Source organism: Lagopus muta, chromosome 14 (genome assembly GCF_023343835.1).
Source record: "Lagopus muta isolate bLagMut1 chromosome 14, bLagMut1 primary, whole genome shotgun sequence".
NCBI classification, from domain to species: domain Eukaryota; kingdom Metazoa; phylum Chordata; class Aves; order Galliformes; family Phasianidae; genus Lagopus; species Lagopus muta.
Window position 1 is genome coordinate 17,668,559 of NC_064446.1, and position 16,446 is coordinate 17,685,004.

The window sequence follows — 16,446 nt, forward strand, 5'->3', positions numbered from 1 at the left end:
AAACAAGGAACATCCTGACACCCCATCTCCAGGCTCTGCATTACTCAGGGGAGCTCCCAGACATCGAGAAGACAGGAAAGCAGAAAGGAAGAGGATGAAACAGTTTGGAGGAAATGAATCTGAATTAATAGGCAGCTTCTGCAGCACATGCATCCAGAGTGGCCCCAGATCACAATAAGCCCACTGTTCTCCCACCAGAGCTAGGCTGTGCCTCTCCACACCCACCGCAGGCCATGTCACTGGCACTGCCAGCAGATGGGAGGCAGCCCCTCTCCTCCCGACCCACCAGCAGCACTGCCACGTGTGCCAGGGCCGGCAGGGCAGCAGGCAGCAGGCAGCAGGCAGCAGCCTGGTTCTTACAAGGGCTGCGTGTGGGTGCAGCACAGGGCTGAGAGCTGCCCCAGGGCACACTGCCAGGCCCTCACTGGGATCTCTGCCACCCCACACCTCTGTTCTGCTGGGCAGCTCCATCTGTGTGCTGGACACTCTGTTGCAATGCCTGCTTGCATTTGGGATCAGTGTTAAGAAGCTTTCAAAACCATTACCCGTCTCCTCATGCCCACACTCTGCTCTTGATGCTCTTAAGCATCATCTGGCTATTTGAGATCCTGAAGTATCAGGAGACTTCTTAAAATCTCTTGGTGTGATGTGTAGCAGGGAGGGAGGCAGCTGCTTCCAGAGGGATGCTGGATCCAGCCAAGAGCACTGCTCACCTCACTAACTAAGCACAAGGGTATCGTTAGGGCAGCACAGAAGCAGGTGCATGGCTGTACTGCTCTTTACCTTGAAAAAGAATAGACACTAATTGCAAAGGTGTGACATCAGCAGCTAAATGTGTTCTTATTAAGGGACTACACGAGTGTTGAAAAGCCTCAGGCTGGAATGGCAGTGACAGCAGAGCCGTGAACCCGTGAGCTGTGAGCCTTTTTCCTCAACACTTATGGCCAGGTGTGGAACAGAACTGCCCAGTTGGTAACTGAGGCTTTTCTCCCCACGCGAGACGCCAACCAGCCCCATGCAAACCTCTTTATTTCCAGAGAGGCTGTCACAGAGATGTTGCCTGTGGGCTCCGATGAGATGGCTGAAAGGAGTGAGCACAGCCCATATCATGAGGAGATGTGGGAGCTCCAGACCATCTGGGATAGAAAAGGCTTTTGTGACCAAAACAGAAAGACCAGAATATTTTGTTCCAACCAACAGTTCCACAGATAGCTATTCTGTGAAACTGTGGTAAGGCATTTCCCTTCTTTGAACCTCTACTTCTCTTTCTGCAGGGATAGGAAAACATACTGTCAACAGAAGGAAAGGAAATATTTTGATTATGCCAGGGTGGGGGGAGCTAGCAAACATGCAGAAGGTTTGGGGTGACTCCTGAGCTCAGTGCCACAGCATTGGCACGCATCTGGACAGTAGCACTACATCCACTGGAGTCTGATGCACTGTGCGCAGCGTGAGCTGCAGTGAAGAGCTCTTGAGCTGATGAAGCAGGCACTGAGAAAGCCAAAATATTTCATTATCCACCCCCCTCCTCTCCATTTTTTAATCCACACCACCACCAACACACATGCCCAGACTTCCAAACCTCCTTTCAGTGGCCACTGTTCGCTTGTAACACTGTCACGTGTCACTTTGATCAGGCTCTTCCAGTTCAGGTTGGGAATAATTTCACACCAATTCACCCCATGCAAACAAATGCACCCCTCTCTTTTTCAAACTGATCCATCAGACAAACACTGTTTTTTCACAGATCACTGTCAGAAAACAGCCTTCAGTTGTGACAGCAACAGTGTTGAGTATAAGAAGAAATAGGATGGGAGCATCTGTGCGTCTCCAGAATTGCCCAGGACAGTTTAAACAATAGCTGCCAGGAAGTAAAACCACTCTGATCTCCAATACCTTCAAAAAAGTCAAGTCTGCCTGTTCCAGGGGTGACAGGCAGTGAAGGCGCTACTCTGCGGGCTCAGCAGTGCTATCAGTTGGAGACATATAGGTGGGCTACTGCCAGCACAAGGCACTTCTAAGAGCTTTCATCTGTGGAAAGGTCCCTGAGCTATCCCCCATCCTAATGGCACAACACAGCCTCTTCTAAGAAGCACAGCTTAGCTGACGCTACGTGTCCTGACAGGCAATAACAGCCCCTGAGATGGAAACATCGGGAAGAAGAACAAACAAGTGAAACCATGCCCAGGGGAGGCACAATCTGCATAAAGCAATGCAGTGCCTTTCTTCTAGAGAAGCCACCATAGCTGAGACTTTCTTTACGCCACACTACTGAAAGAGAGAAGACCACCCCGTCCATGACTACTTCATTGCCTACCCTGCACCTCAAAGCACGTGTTCACGACCTAAGGCCACTTGACCCAAATTTCAGGGCAAGTGCCAGGGGGCCATCACCAAGCTGCATGGGACACAGGAAAGAACTACCTGTGGTGTCAGCTTCAAAGATGCCATTCGCTCATAGCAATTCAAGCTTCAATAGGCTGAGGGAAGGATTTAACAGTGAGAAATAAAGCAAATTGTGAGGCTTTGTCACCACTGCAGTGAGAAAGTCCTTGCTGGATTCCAAGGGATCAGGAATCAGCCCCACATACCCACATATTGACACCTGTAAGGTGGACTGCACTTTCCTTGTGGAATGAACCCCAGAGAATGCAGGAAATCCCACCTGCAACAGCAAAGTTCTGGTCACTGCGGTCTGGGATACAGAAAAAAAGATTTGTGCAGAGATTTGTGAAAAGGCAACGTTGCTTGTTAAAGCAATTGGGTGGAGAACCTGCACTGACAAAAGAATTTCTCTTCATAGTAGCTGTGCTTCTTTGGGAGCAATTTGTTCACACCTGTACATAAAAAAGAATGAAGCTCTGCTCTCTCTATCCTTTTTCTTCAGGAGGCCAAAGCTCTCCTCAGGAGGAAAAACGAGCAATACAAAGTCAGCAGAAAGCCACAAATAAAAGATGAAAGACCTTTTTGCTTCCCAAAAAGAAATCCCCACATGGCTCTTCTAAGGAGGGCAGGGGGGAAAGCAGCTGCACCCCACGGAGGAAAGCATGAGATGGATCCGAGCATGAAAACCTGACAGAGAAATCAGCACGGAGAGGCACCACAGCGACACTGGCGCAGCTGGACTGCCCGCAGCTTCGAAGGAAACATGTCAGCCGCCTCTTCTCGCTGGGTGGTGGCACAAACATGCTGCGTTCATAATAGGTGCGGTCCCTTGCTCTACTGCACTAGCAGTGCGGACGCCGCACCTGACGCGGCGAGAAAGGAGATGGGCTCCGAATCCAGCGCACCGCCCGCCAGCACAGCGAGCATCCCGCAGACCACGGACACGAACGCACCAGCCGTGCTGCGGCCCCGCCCGGTCTCTGCTCGCCCGCTCCACCTGCGCTCCGGCCGCGCACTGCCGGGGACAATAGGAACCGGCGCAGAGGGTCCGCGCTCACGGCCCGGCGGCGCTGCCGCTGCCAGGCGGGACCCCGCCGCGCTGCCCACGGGGAGCGGCCGCCCGCAGAGCCCGCGCCCGGCCGGCAGCTCCCGCGTCCGCATCCCCGCTCGGGAGGGAGCCGCGCCGAACGCGACGGCTGCACCCGGACTTCTGGCCGCTCCCGCCCGGTGCCGCGATTCGAGCAGAGGACGGAGGCAGCTCCCGGGCTGCTGCCGAGCCGGACCCGCGGGCGCTGCCCGGGGAGCGGTCATCGCCACCGTCCGCCGCGGAGGCTCCACCAGAGCTGCGCTCGGCGCGGCCCTGCCTGGCGCGGACACCTGCGCGGGCGGCGGCTCTTTGTCTGCGCGCCGCCTCCCCGGCCCGAGGCGCGGGGCTCCCCCTTCCCCGCATCGCCCCCGCCGCCCGCGTCCCCGACAGCACAAAGGGACGACGGCACCGGAGGCGCCGAGGCGCTCAGCCCCACCGTGATACGCGGGATGTTCTTCTTGCCCTGGTAGGACATGGCGCCGCGCTGCCCGCCGCCGAGCGCTGCTCTCCGCTCCGCACAAAGGCAGCACCGCGCCGCGCCCACCGTGCCCGCCGCCACCGGGGACGGGAGACCGGCCCGCCCCGCCCCGCCCCGTGCCGCCCGTAGCGCCGCCAGGGGGCGCCCCCGTACCGGCACCGCTCACCGGGCACCCAGCGGCGCTCGCCGGGCACCGCCCGCCTGGAGCCGCGCACCAAACCGGGCTCCGCACGCCCGACGCCACTCGGCCGGCACAGGGCAACGCGCTGGGCTCAGCCCAGTCCCCCCTCCTGGGGAGGTCCCGAGGTTCGGGTCGCTGAAGTTGGGCGGCGCGGTCACTGCTCAATGCTAACTCCGTGCCCGGGTCCTGCCTGCAGAGACAGCAACCAACAAAGGTGGCCACGAATGGGGTTCCTTACGAGCTAAACATTCCCTTTGTAATAATAGTGAAGAGATTTCTAAAGAATAGCCTAGTTGATACAAATGGGGCACCAAAAATCACATTTTTTTTTTTCAAAAGCTCGAGAATCAAAAGCATTAAAACAGAAACAACAACAAACCCTACGATGCATTACACACACGACTCAAAGAACCAGGTGCCCACTGTAAACACTGCCAGTGCTGGCAGTACTATGGACCTCTGCGTTATGAAAACTGCCATCATTTGTGAGGCTCTTACAAAGTCAGACTGGATATGTATTTCTTCTAAATCTGACAAACATTCACCTGCTTAAAGTGAGTCAGCAGCTTCTCCACAACTTACCATCACTACCACCATCTGCAACGTTCCCCAGGCTGCCCGGCTCAGCAGACCCACAGCTGGCCACTCACTGCCCCTGCCAGAGCAGCCCAGAGAGCACAGGGAGGGCTGAAAGCTTCCCCAACTCCCTGCTGCACCCATCTACTGCAGGAGTCTGCAGGTGCCAGAAACGGAGTCGGAGCAGGGCTGGGCTGGAGCCTCTGTGACAGAGGAGACAGCAGGGAAGGGATGTGGCAGCAGACCGCACCATTCCTGCTACAGTGCTGCAATGCTCCAAGAGTCGGTCGTGGATTTTGGTGAGATAAGATTGGCTGGGCCTGCGGTACGAGGACACCCAGTCCTTCTCATCAAATCTGCTGAAGCTCCACACATCTATTTTCTAGAAAGTTGAAGAGCTGTCCCCCTACCATGTGGTACCGTGGGACGTGGTGTGCTGTCAGGGACAAAAAGAGCAGCAGTTCATCAGTCACTTACAGACAGATGAGACACAGACACGCACCGCTGCCTTCAGCACTCAGGCAGTTTCAGCCCCCTGGATGTTGGCCAACCACAGTGACCTCACAGCCTTCCTCTGAGGAGATGTGCTATGTGGCTGCTCCTGGTTGCTATGTGACACTTGCATAAATACACAGCCAAACACACCTCAGCAGGCCCCAGACATTGCACATGGGAAAAGATTTCATAGGGCCTTTTTCAGGTGCAGTCAGAGAAATGTTACTCTCAGGCTTCCAAGTATTCCCGACAAGAAGAACAGCCCACTGGTAAGGCACCTTAAAGTGGCAATACCCTTACAGCTCTCAACCTCCCCAGAACACCTTCAGGGAGAGACACCACAGTTACATGTCAGTGTCCCACTGAGGTGGGTGAAAGGAGCGCAGCGAGGAGCAGCGGCAGTGTGAGCAGAGCAGCGGCCATACGCTACTGCAAGGACTTTGCCAGCAAAACAGACTCCATCTGACTGTGGCCTGTCAGTGCTCAGCTGCCAGGCTCAAAGAGTGTCACGAAGACAGGAAGCTGCTGATCTAACCCTTGTGCAAAGGATGAAAATAGGTTCAGCAGCCCTACGTGTCTTTGGTCAGTGACGCTCTCACGGAGGTTCAGTGAATATAACCACTCATGGAGCAAATCAGACTCCAGCACTGCAGTGTTCAGCAGGCACAACAGGACAGCCCATCCCCACACACATCATCTCCTCCCTCCCACATTTGTTCTTTACATAAAACCATCCCTTCTTCTCTCACAACGGTCAATTTCTCAGGGTCTGAACTACCTTGGGGTACCTCTGAGCACACCTGGCCACCTCTGGGGGGATTCAGCTCCCAGCCATGAGCTCTCCTCAGTGTTTGATGACCGTGCTGTCAGTGCTGCTGGTTCCAGCCTTCCCAAACTCTGATGCTCAACTTCACAGCCAGGGGAAAGTGGGAAAAGAGCCTACTGGCTCTGTTACTGGAAAATACTCACTAGCTATCCCCATCATGCTAGCTTGCCCATCGTTCCCACCATTCACATCATCTCCCAGAGGCAACATGGAACTCTATAGACTTTCAAACTCTCACTCAGAAGCAGATACGAATGGGATGGAATCTGAAACTCAGATGCTTGCTCTGGACTTGCAAGGTCTGCCAGGAGGCAGCAGAAGAGCCTCCATGCTGTACAAGGCATGGGGGGACCATGACATTTTTTCCACAGTGGAGCAACTCAGCTTAGTTTTCTCCTGGCTGGATTATACACTGGGTTTTTGGCAATGGAAAGAAGGAGAGAATTTAACCAATGTTATGGCCTGAGACAAGCTACATTTCCAGGTCAGGAACTGATGTTTTCAAGGAATTACCATATTAAAACCACCAGGTATTACTGCCACTGCACCCCAGCTCGATTACCATATGATTGCAATCACCTGTCCAAACTGACATTAAGTTCTCTGTAGTCCTGTCGAGGATGAGTAATTTCAAGACTGTTCTTTTTCCTTTGGACTGAGGTTACCAGTGGTGCCATTCACAAAAACCTCAGGAGCCAACTTCACGCCTGTTGGAGATGATGCTCTGCAGAATGCAATCAAGGCTCTGGAAAAGCAGAAGGTCTGGAGGGTCTGCCCCTGATCACCAGAACACAGGGATTCCAGCATGCCCATGGCACACACCAAGACACCGTCCCTGTTAAAACATTGGCTGTGGACACCCAGAGGTTTGTGAACTACCTTACACTCTTCCCAGAGAGCCATTAAGAACAGCCTCGATGCCATTTGGCTTCAGCCAACCAGACAAGACTTCTGAACCTCCAGCTGAGCTGAAGTACAGCAGGGTCAGGAACAGAGGGAAGAAGGGAAACCAATATAAAAGCACTTTGAATTTCTATTAGATACTGTCAAAATTACATTTCAAAAATATTTAATGATGGTGGAATCTAACTGCTGTCTTCAAAAGTTGCAAGTGCATGAACTTACTTACGGGACTGCCTGTGGAAAGCAAATGGTGAATCCCCCTAGGAGCCCTGCTGCCCTGTTAGTGAGCCTGCTGTCAGCTGCCAGCTCGGACACTTGCTAACCCAACGGGATGTCACTGCTTTCACAAACATCTCCCAGGACCCCCCAACCCCAACAGGCATGCCAGGCCTCTGGGAAATGAATAGACCCCAGGCTGCAGAAGACAGACCCAGCCCTGCTTCACATCAGCAGGACCACACACCCCTGAGCAAACAGCATGCAGGGAAGGCATCAAGGGATGGGAAAATTATTTCTTCTCTTTGCCAGAAACAAATGAGGTTGAAATTAAACACGTCAAATAGAATATACCTCAATCTGTACATGAGTGACTGATGCTTTATAGCCAGCTACAACGCAATTATAGCCTGAACCTGCAGGGCAATGAGCTGGGTGACTCAGCAAATGCCCTCCCTTTCGTGGTGCACTCGAGGCAAGGGCAGGGCTGGGAAGGAGCTAGCAGCCCCAGGCTGGCCCAGCAGCTGTGTGCCGAGGCACCATCCCCACTGTGCTGCCCAGTGCCACTGCCAGCAGCACCTCGCTTCAGAAACACGACAGAAACGAGGAGAGTGCAGCAGAGCGGCACAAGTGCCTTGGGTTTATGACAGATCACAAACATAACAGCTCTGACACAGCCGTGGCCTCCCAGGGCTTAGTGGCCAGAGCTGTCCGCATGTCCCCTCCCATACCTTCACATGAGGCGGACTGCTGGGACCCGGCGAGGAGCAGAATGACACGAGGTAAAAAGGGACGGGACAGAAGCACAGGAGCAAACAGGTGGCACTGGGTTTGCAGACACAAGTGCACACGGCGCAACGCCTGCCTGTAAATGGCCTGGAGGGACGCAAGTGCTTGAAACCTGACTGCAGGAGTTCATTCCGGACAGAAGCAGCGATACAGCAAAGAATTCAGCATACAGCCACGTTTGCAGGGGAACAGTGCCCAGGGTCGCCCAGGCTGAGACTTGGCTCTCGGCCAGAAGAATTGCTCTTCTCCCGGCCCCCCGACTGCAGAGATGCCCGGCGCTGCTGCCGCTGGATGTCACCAGAGAGCGGGGCCGTCCCCTCGGAGCTCCGCTCTCCGTAGGCTGCAATCCGCGGGCCCCTCCTGCAGCTTGGAGAGCGCAGCGCTACCCGGAGGGCACTGCGGCACCCGCACGGCAGCCGCACACGGGCACGTTTCATTCGGCACTGAGCCGGGATGTGGAGGGCACCAGGGGGCACCGGGCGCTGGCCCAGGTTGCAGGTCGCCATCAAAGTCCTGCGCAGGGCACGGAACAGAATGAAGGCCCGGGTGCTCAGCTCAGCCTCGCTCCTGCTCACCCTCAGCTAAACGGGAAGATCCACCGCTGGATCCAAACCTGCTTGCTGTAAAATGGCATTCGGCCATTCCCAGCAGAGCAATGAGAGCTGCTGGACTGAACCCACAGCCAGGAGTCAGCCCAGCAGAGCGAGCCAAAGTACTGCTGTATTTTCCAGCTCCTCTGCCTCGTCTCCAGGAAGAATGCCGGCATGTTTGATTTTTGTTTCTTCCTCCTGTTTCCTCCAGTCATCATAGCAACTGCTTGTGAGCAGAAAAAGCAGCATTCCCCATCTCTCTGCATAGGTAACGATGGAGGAGTACACATAGGGAAAACTTGTGCTTGAAGCTAAACATCAGAAGAAGTACGGATCTAAGTGGTCTGCGTGGTGGTTCTTCTCGGGATTAGGGCTGCCAGCAACCAACTCTGCACTCGCTCAGACCACTCCTGCAGAGCAGGCTGCACTGATGAGATGCTCTTCCAGATCTCACACTGTTTCTGCTAGAAAGGGGGCTTGTCAGCTGCCCCAGGCCTGGAATTGTTCAAGGCCAGCTTAGATGGGGCTTTGGGCAACTTCATCTAGAACAAGTTGGCAATAGGTCATCTTTAGGTCCCTTCCAGCCCAAATCATTCTACAACTCTATTCCATGACTCTAAAAGGCTGCTTGCTTTGATGCCGTTTGCAATGGCAAGGCAAGTTTGCCTAGGAAGCCAAGGACAGAAGGGCAGGAATGAGCAGCGCAAGGAAGGGAGAAGCTCACATTCAGAGGGATCACGGTGAACCCTGTGGGTCTCACACATAACTGCGCCACCGCAGGCCTGGCTGGCCCAGCAGCCTTGGACAGTCAGGCTGAGCTGGATTCTCATAGAACCACAAAAATTAATAAAAAAAAAAAAAAAAAAAAAAAAGGAAAACCAAAACAAAAATCTCTTCTCTGCAATCCTGAGGGGGGTGATACAGAGGTTATGAATCAATGCCATAGAAGCGCTTTATGATCCTCAGCATAAATGCAAGATTTTAAACTGTTCTGAATGGCTGTGCACAACCGCAATTTCTTGATCCCACTCAATTTGCTGGTAAGGAAAAGATTACTCCTGGATCGGTGTCTCTGCTATAAATTACTGGCAGTGGAAACAAATTCTGGATGCTGAAGTCATAGCAAATGTTAAGAGTGTCAGAAAAAGAATAACAGAGAACAGAGTTAGCTTCTCTGCTAACTCAGCTTTGTTCTGCATCAGAAGCAGCCCTCCGCCTCACTCTGTGTTCTGTCACCTACAGTCTGAGCGGTGCCACACAACTGCAGGGCAGGGCCTGTCAGCTCCAGCTCAGCCAGGAAGAAGCCGGACCCTTCCTCGTGCTGGCCAGAGCAGCCTCAGCCTGTGGGGAAGCTGTAATCCCCAGTTTGTGGGCCCACAGCCAGTTGCCTTGGAAATGACAACTTCACTGCAGAACCACACAGCAGGATGGGATGAGAAGTCTGGGGTAAGCGTAACAAGCCAAATGCTCCCCGCCCATGTTACTGAGCAAAAGGGTGGAAGAGTAAGAGCCCTGTACGCCGAGCAGCAGGAAGAGCAGCTCATGCAGGGCGCTGCCACAGGCTGCTCTTTACCATCCCAGGCACCAGGCACTGAGGAGATGCCATGCCTGTGAAGTTCAGTTCGCCATCCCTCACAGCCGTGCTGCCCTGCAGGTGCCCAGCAGAGACATGCAGGGTGCATTTATCTGTCATCAATGCCCAGGGAATGCCCTCACCACAGGAATTCAGAGGATGCTGTCTATGAGTTCCAGAGAAACTTTCTCTGACTTCATTATAGTAAAATACATGACGCAATCCACACACGTAGATAAAAAGCATGGCAATACTTGAGAAAAACTGCATGGAACTTCACAAGGGTAGAGTCCACACAGACTATTCCTGATGGAAACCTGCACTGAGCTCAATTCCACTTCTTAACTAAGGTCCCTGCAATGCTCCAGAACAATGTACCGTTCCTCCAAAACTTGAGCATTCTGCAACAACAACCCCTGATGCAGCAGGTCCCAGATCTGGGGAAGGTCTCCTGACGTAGCAGAGAAAGCCCCAGGCACAGCTCTCACCCATCTGCACTGGCAGCAGGCGAGCCCAGAAAGCCATGCAGGTGCTCAGCAGCCTCTGCACCACTGCCCTGGCTCAGCCATCTCCAGCTTGGAGGAGTGCTCACCCTCACAGTCCCCACATCAACAAGCAGAGCTCAGATTCCCACTGATAAAGCAGTCAGGCACCTGGCTGCCTTTGCAGTAAATCAGTGGAATGATTTCACTGCCGCCTTCCCTCCTTCTCCAAGAATATGTTCACCGAAAAATTATCCGATACACCCCATCTGCTGCCCAGTGCACAAGCGAGTCCTTCACCCTCAGCTTTTCTAACAAACAGTTACTTGGTCAAGGGTAGATCACTTAACCTTTCTTTCTGTTTCTTAATCTTGAAATTATTCAAAAAAGTTTAATTTATCTCAACAAAGGAGTCTTTGTGTGCTCTGAATCTGCAAAGAGTTCAACATAAGCAAAGTCTTTGTGACTGCACAGACACACTAACCTGCATAGCGGGGGGTCAGTGTGCCAGAGGGGCCCTTCCCATTGGGGCTGCTGTGCTCTGGGGCACTCCTGAACTTGGAAGTTGTAGGAAAAAGTCATATGATTCTTTCTGGCCATGCAGTAACAAGAACATTTATATGTGAAGCTTCCCACCCTCTCAGACAAGAAGTGTAGATAAAAAGGGCCTGGTTGCTGATGCTTATCAAATGGAAGCCTTCAGAAGAAGAAATGTGGGAGCAGAAAACACCAGAAAGAGTTGTTGAAGGGAAGTATCAACTACAAAATTCTGGTAGAATGGTCTAAACAAGACCTTAAAAGGGAACGAGACTGCTCCAAATACTGGTACAGCTAATTAATGAAAAGCTTGGAGACAAGCCCGCAAACAGGCTACAGCAAATTTCTGCTTCTTTTTCAGCAAGCATCAGCTTAATGTTATTTCAGTGGTCTACTAATCAAACCATACCGACAACGCTTGCACTGATAGGAGCAGCATCAAGTTCGCTCCTGACTCTGTACAAGGAGCAAACTGCAAGGCACACCCAGTATGTCAGTAAGAAACCTGAAAGCAGAGACTGAAGAAATGAAAGCACAATGAAGAAAGCTCACAGCATCCAGCTGCCAAGCTAGAAGCTCGTACAGAACACAGCGGACCTTGAGAACAGCTTGATGTTTCTCCCGAACACCAATACAGGCCAAATCATTCACACCACTGCTTCTGCACCCACCGGGCTCCAGCTGAGCTCAGTACTCCAGATGAGCAGGGATCTTTACCAGTGGTTGTGCTCTGGACACAAGATGGTGTTTCTGCAGAACCCCAACATCACCACATCACTTCTTCAGGCTCAGCTGCCCTCCTGCTGCTGAGTTTAGTGATTTTTGTTTCCAGTTTTAAAAACGGGCTTTGTTTATTTGCTCTGTTAACCCTTGAAAAACAATGCCCTTAGGACCACTGTTTACTACAAATTTCACCCCCTAACTCACTGAGCAGCAGGCCGGCCTGCAGCTTTACTGCTTCACATATGTATGTGAGCACCAGATTCACTGAAATCCTAAATGACATGCTTACTCAACACCATTAACTTAAAAATCCTCCTGCTAAACTCACACTGATGTATACGGAATAAGAGCCAAAAAAGCAACCTCTATCTGAAGAATCCATGCTGCTAAGATAGAAGAGTATTTATTTGTTCATATGAATTTAGTATGAGTTTAGAAACGTTGTGCCTAATGCTGCCCTTCAGAGGTGCCACTTCCAGGTCAGCGTGAGGTCTCTGGCTTCTGTGTCACAGTGAGATCAGGGCTGGGCTGCAGTTACTCCAAAGAGTAACTCTAAAGCATCTTTTTTGGGGGTGGGAGAAGAGGATGTCCATTCATTAAAGCATAAAAAGAGCAACGTAATAGAAAGAGTCAGCAAATCTAACGCTCAGCTTTACCATTCTTGGTAACGGGGTGTAGATCTTTCTATTATATTTCCAAAAATCACTGACATCCCAATTCGCAGAGAGGAGCGCTGCACGTTGGAAGATAACAGGAAAGCCTTCTTTCCTTCCCTTAAGGAAGACCGGGAGGAACTGCAGATCCTCCTCCTGGTAAACCAGAGAAAGCAACAGCCCGAGCCGCAGCAGCAGCTGAGTAACAAACTTTGCCTCGAGTTGCCGCCGCCAGGACGGAGAAAAGCAGCGGCGCCTTCTGCCGCCCCGCCGCCGAGAAGAGCTCCCACCCCGCACCGGGACAAGCGTCCGCCGACCGGCCCGTACCTTATCGTCGTCGGGGGACAGGTTCTGCAGCCGCTCCTTGTCCGCGGCGGCGCGGACCTCCCCGGGGTCGGGGTCCGGGACGGCGGCGGGGTCCGGTTCGGGGCGGGCGGCGGACGGCGTGGCACGGCGCTGCCCGACGCGCAGCGCGCCGAAGTCCAGAGTTTTGCTCTCGAAGGCGCCCTCGACGCTGCAGAAAAGGCCGCCGCGCTTCTGCCGGGGTACGGCCGCCGTACCCGGCCGCGCCAGGTAGACCGGCAGCTCGTCGCTACCGCGCCGCCCGCCAGCCGCCATGCCCGCCCGCCTCGCCGCCGGGGAAGGGGCCGGGGACTGGGCCGCGACCGGGGCGGGGGCTTCCCCGCGGGGCGGGGAACGGGCGGGAGCGGGGCGGCCCCAGGGGCAGGCGCGGGGGCCGCTCGACTGGGCGGGCCGGCTGTCGGCGTGTCGGGGCCGCGGTGCCGCCGCCCGCGGGGACGGGAGCGGAGAGCGGGGCCGTCGAGGCCGTCTGCGCGCAGGCGTTGCGGGCGGCCCCGGTGCGGCTTTCCTAGAGAGCGTTTGCCGAGCGGCGGGCGCTAAGCTGAAGCCGCGGAGCGGCGGGCGGCTGACGGGGCGCGTGCAGGCGCGCTGCCCAGCGATTCGTCCCGACCGTCCGGTCCCGCCGCTGCCGCGCCGGTCAGGGCGCTGAGCGGCGCTGCGATGTGTCCGCGCGCGGGCGCATCTCCGGCCTCTGCGCAGCGATGGAACAGGGAATCCGAGGTGGAAGTTCGGTGCCCATCCCGCTGTGGTTTTGCTGGCAGTGTTCGCTAGGGCTCGCTGCCAACGAATAGGCTCTAGCGTGAGTGCGCGACTATCACAGATGGCGCTTTGGTGAGCTTCTGACTTTACGAAAAGTGGGTGCTGCCTGCAGGCGAGCTGTCACAGGCGCGAGGCAGTGTGGCATTGCGCTCACGTCCGCAGTCACTGCAGGAGCACGTTGTCGTTCATACCTTACAGATAGACGCAAGTGATATCTGCTGCAAAAACTGTCGTGCAAACACAGCCAGCATATAAGCTGCATGTTTTGGTTAATTTAAGCTTTGAGATTTCCATTGCAACTTCATTTCAAAAGCACGGGAGATCTGAAAGACAGAGAGGCAAGGCTGAGTTTTAAATATGCAAACTGGTGTTTAACTGAGCCTATCAAATTCATTACACAGCAGCAAAACCGGAGTTCTGACTTAAAATTATTTCTCCAAGTACTTATTTTTTGTTATACAGAACATTTGTACATCATACCTGGGCTTAATATCGTTCAAAGTAATTTCTCGCACCCCCTATTTGTGTTCTGTTGTTGACTAAGAGATGTCGTTTTCCAACATTTTCAAGAAAGAAAGCAGTACTGTTGTCTGCCGGTCCTCCAAGGGTTGGTGGTTCTCACACAGCGAAGTGTCCATGGAACCTGACCCCATCACAGAGAACAATGACCCTGCGTGATGGTAGGAGAGGCAGTTTGTGGCTGCTGGCTGACACAGGCCTGAAGTGAAGGGAAATGATTTGGGATTGTTTCCTTCCTTTTGCGCCCTGGGAAGTAGCCTGCATTTGTTTCTGGGTATATACCACAATAACTGACTGTCCCTTTTTTCCCCACCTAAGCAGAACAATTTTCAGGACCTTAAATTTTTAACTAATTATTCAGGTTCAGAGGGCTAGGAAAACAAAGGGCCCACTAGATATAAATATTTATAACCATTGTGTGTCAGTAAACTTGCATGAGTTACTTTTAACGAGTAGCAGAAGAAGGAAGCACCCGTCAGACATCTGAATGAGTTTGCTGCAGTTTCCTCGACTACAGCACAGGCTTTCCATTCGTAGCCAGCTGCTTACTGGGGAGACTGCTGGCACTGCTCAAACCACTGCATGGGAAGCGGCTGCTCAGTGGGTTTCTGCATGAATTTATCTTCTTTGTGCTGCAAGCAAGGTCTGCTGAGCACACACTGAAAACTGGGCCAGCTTCTGCCCCAGCAGCGGGGGATGTGACACAACTGCTGCTCTCTCCTTGCAGAGCAGCTCCAGACAGCAGGCAGACCCCTGCCAGGTCAGAGCTCTTGAGGAAATGAGCCTTCCTTGGGACAGAATGTGTGTTCTCAGCCCCATGCTCAGGAGTGGAAGTGTAAAGCCCTTGTTTGGGCAGGGACCCCTCCTATGGCTGTGTACAGAGAAGGAAAATTCCTTGGAACGGGGCCTGGCCTTTGTCTGATTCTAGAAATGTGCAAAAGTTTCTGCACTGTGCTTTAACAGAAATATTTATTTAAATCTTGGTTCTTATGTTTATTCTTCCTAGTACTTTGCAGCAGAAATTACTGCATTGAATTTGTTTGCTGGAAAAGGAGTATGGAGGCTGTTTGAAATAATGGAGGCCTTAAAATCCAACCGTTAATGGAAATTATTCACTGTATAAAAGCCAATTCTTGGTTTTATTTCTCTGCCTTCTACAGTAGAATCTTTAGATCAAGTTGCCATTCACTATTAAGGATCTTTTTGTTAGGTGTTATAAGACCATTTGTGCAAAACTACTATGAAAACTGAGGCTTGGGTTCAGTATCAATGCAATGGCGTTGCTTTTGAGCCCAGAAGAATGCGTATTTCTTTATTTGTATGTCTGCAGATCAGATTTGAAGCTTAACTGCACAATGACAGAATGTTTGTCCTCTGTAATTAAGCGTGATTTCTTCAAATCATATGTTTATATGCCAGCTGGCAAAGTGCTTTTCACGTAGTCATGAGTGGAGTGTCTTCAAATCCTGCTGGCAAACCTGATCTCCCATTGTTTGTCTATGCAAAGTGCACAGGAGATACAGATCAAGGAGGGGATTCCATGACAAGGCTGCCGTCCCCACCCGGCGCAGGAGGATGCAGATGGCAGCATCTGAACGCATGTCCTTGGGTGCTGCCACAGGACCTGCCAGAACCACGACATCAGCCCCACAGCGCATCTCTCTGGCTTCATGACTGCATTCATTTCCTGACATGGAACAAGATTCCCAGGAGTCTGACTGAGCCTTCCTGATGGTTGTTGATGATCATATCTTGAAATAAAAGAAATAGGATAATCTGATTTGGGGAACAGCATGTATTTTATGAGGAATTATGTTTTGTGCTCAAACTTCTCAATTTATGTTCAATTACACTGTCCCTTTCTAGCTGAAGATGAACTGTTTCTGTTAAGCAGCACTCGGAAATGAGTCACAGCACAGGGTGAACCATATTAGTTATGAATGGGGGAGCAGTGCAGCCTTCTTGGAAATGTCCTTTAGCCAAATCCTTCTCCAGAAGGATTAGTTAATGCGATGGGACATAATCGCCCTGTCTGGGGTGTGCCTTGTACACCCAGCCTCCTTATAGATTTCCTTTGTTGTTACTCATGTGCTGCAAGAGCACCAGCTGGGTTTCCTGCTAGCACCTGGGCAGGGGATCACAGGCTTCAATAACAACTGCCCAATCGCTGAACAGCCAGGGAGAGGCACCACACGTGATGCAACTTTCACCAGCATTTTCTCAGTGAGGCTGCCCATATAGCAAGAGTTACCTGCTAAGTGTTTAAAAGGGAGTTTAAATTGTCCACTGAATCATTTGAACACCTGATTCCTGG

General features: G+C 52.6%; 1 protein-coding gene across 2 annotated transcripts in view; it reads right to left on the bottom strand.

Moving 5' to 3' along the window:
* Nucleotides 1-13,149, bottom strand: part of DPYSL3 (dihydropyrimidinase like 3) — a 29,483-nt gene extending 16,334 nt beyond the window's left edge. The window contains exon 1 of one of the 2 annotated variants that reach the window (XM_048960841.1): nucleotides 12,822-13,149. In XM_048960841.1, the coding sequence (XP_048816798.1) occupies nucleotides 12,822-13,112 (291 nt within the window). In that variant the 5' untranslated portion in view covers nucleotides 13,113-13,149. Of the gene's footprint in view, nucleotides 1-3,908; nucleotides 4,036-12,821 lie in introns of those variants that run through there. The other variant, XM_048960842.1, reaches the window with a different exon arrangement.
* Between the last annotated feature and the right edge of the window lie 3,297 nt (nucleotides 13,150-16,446).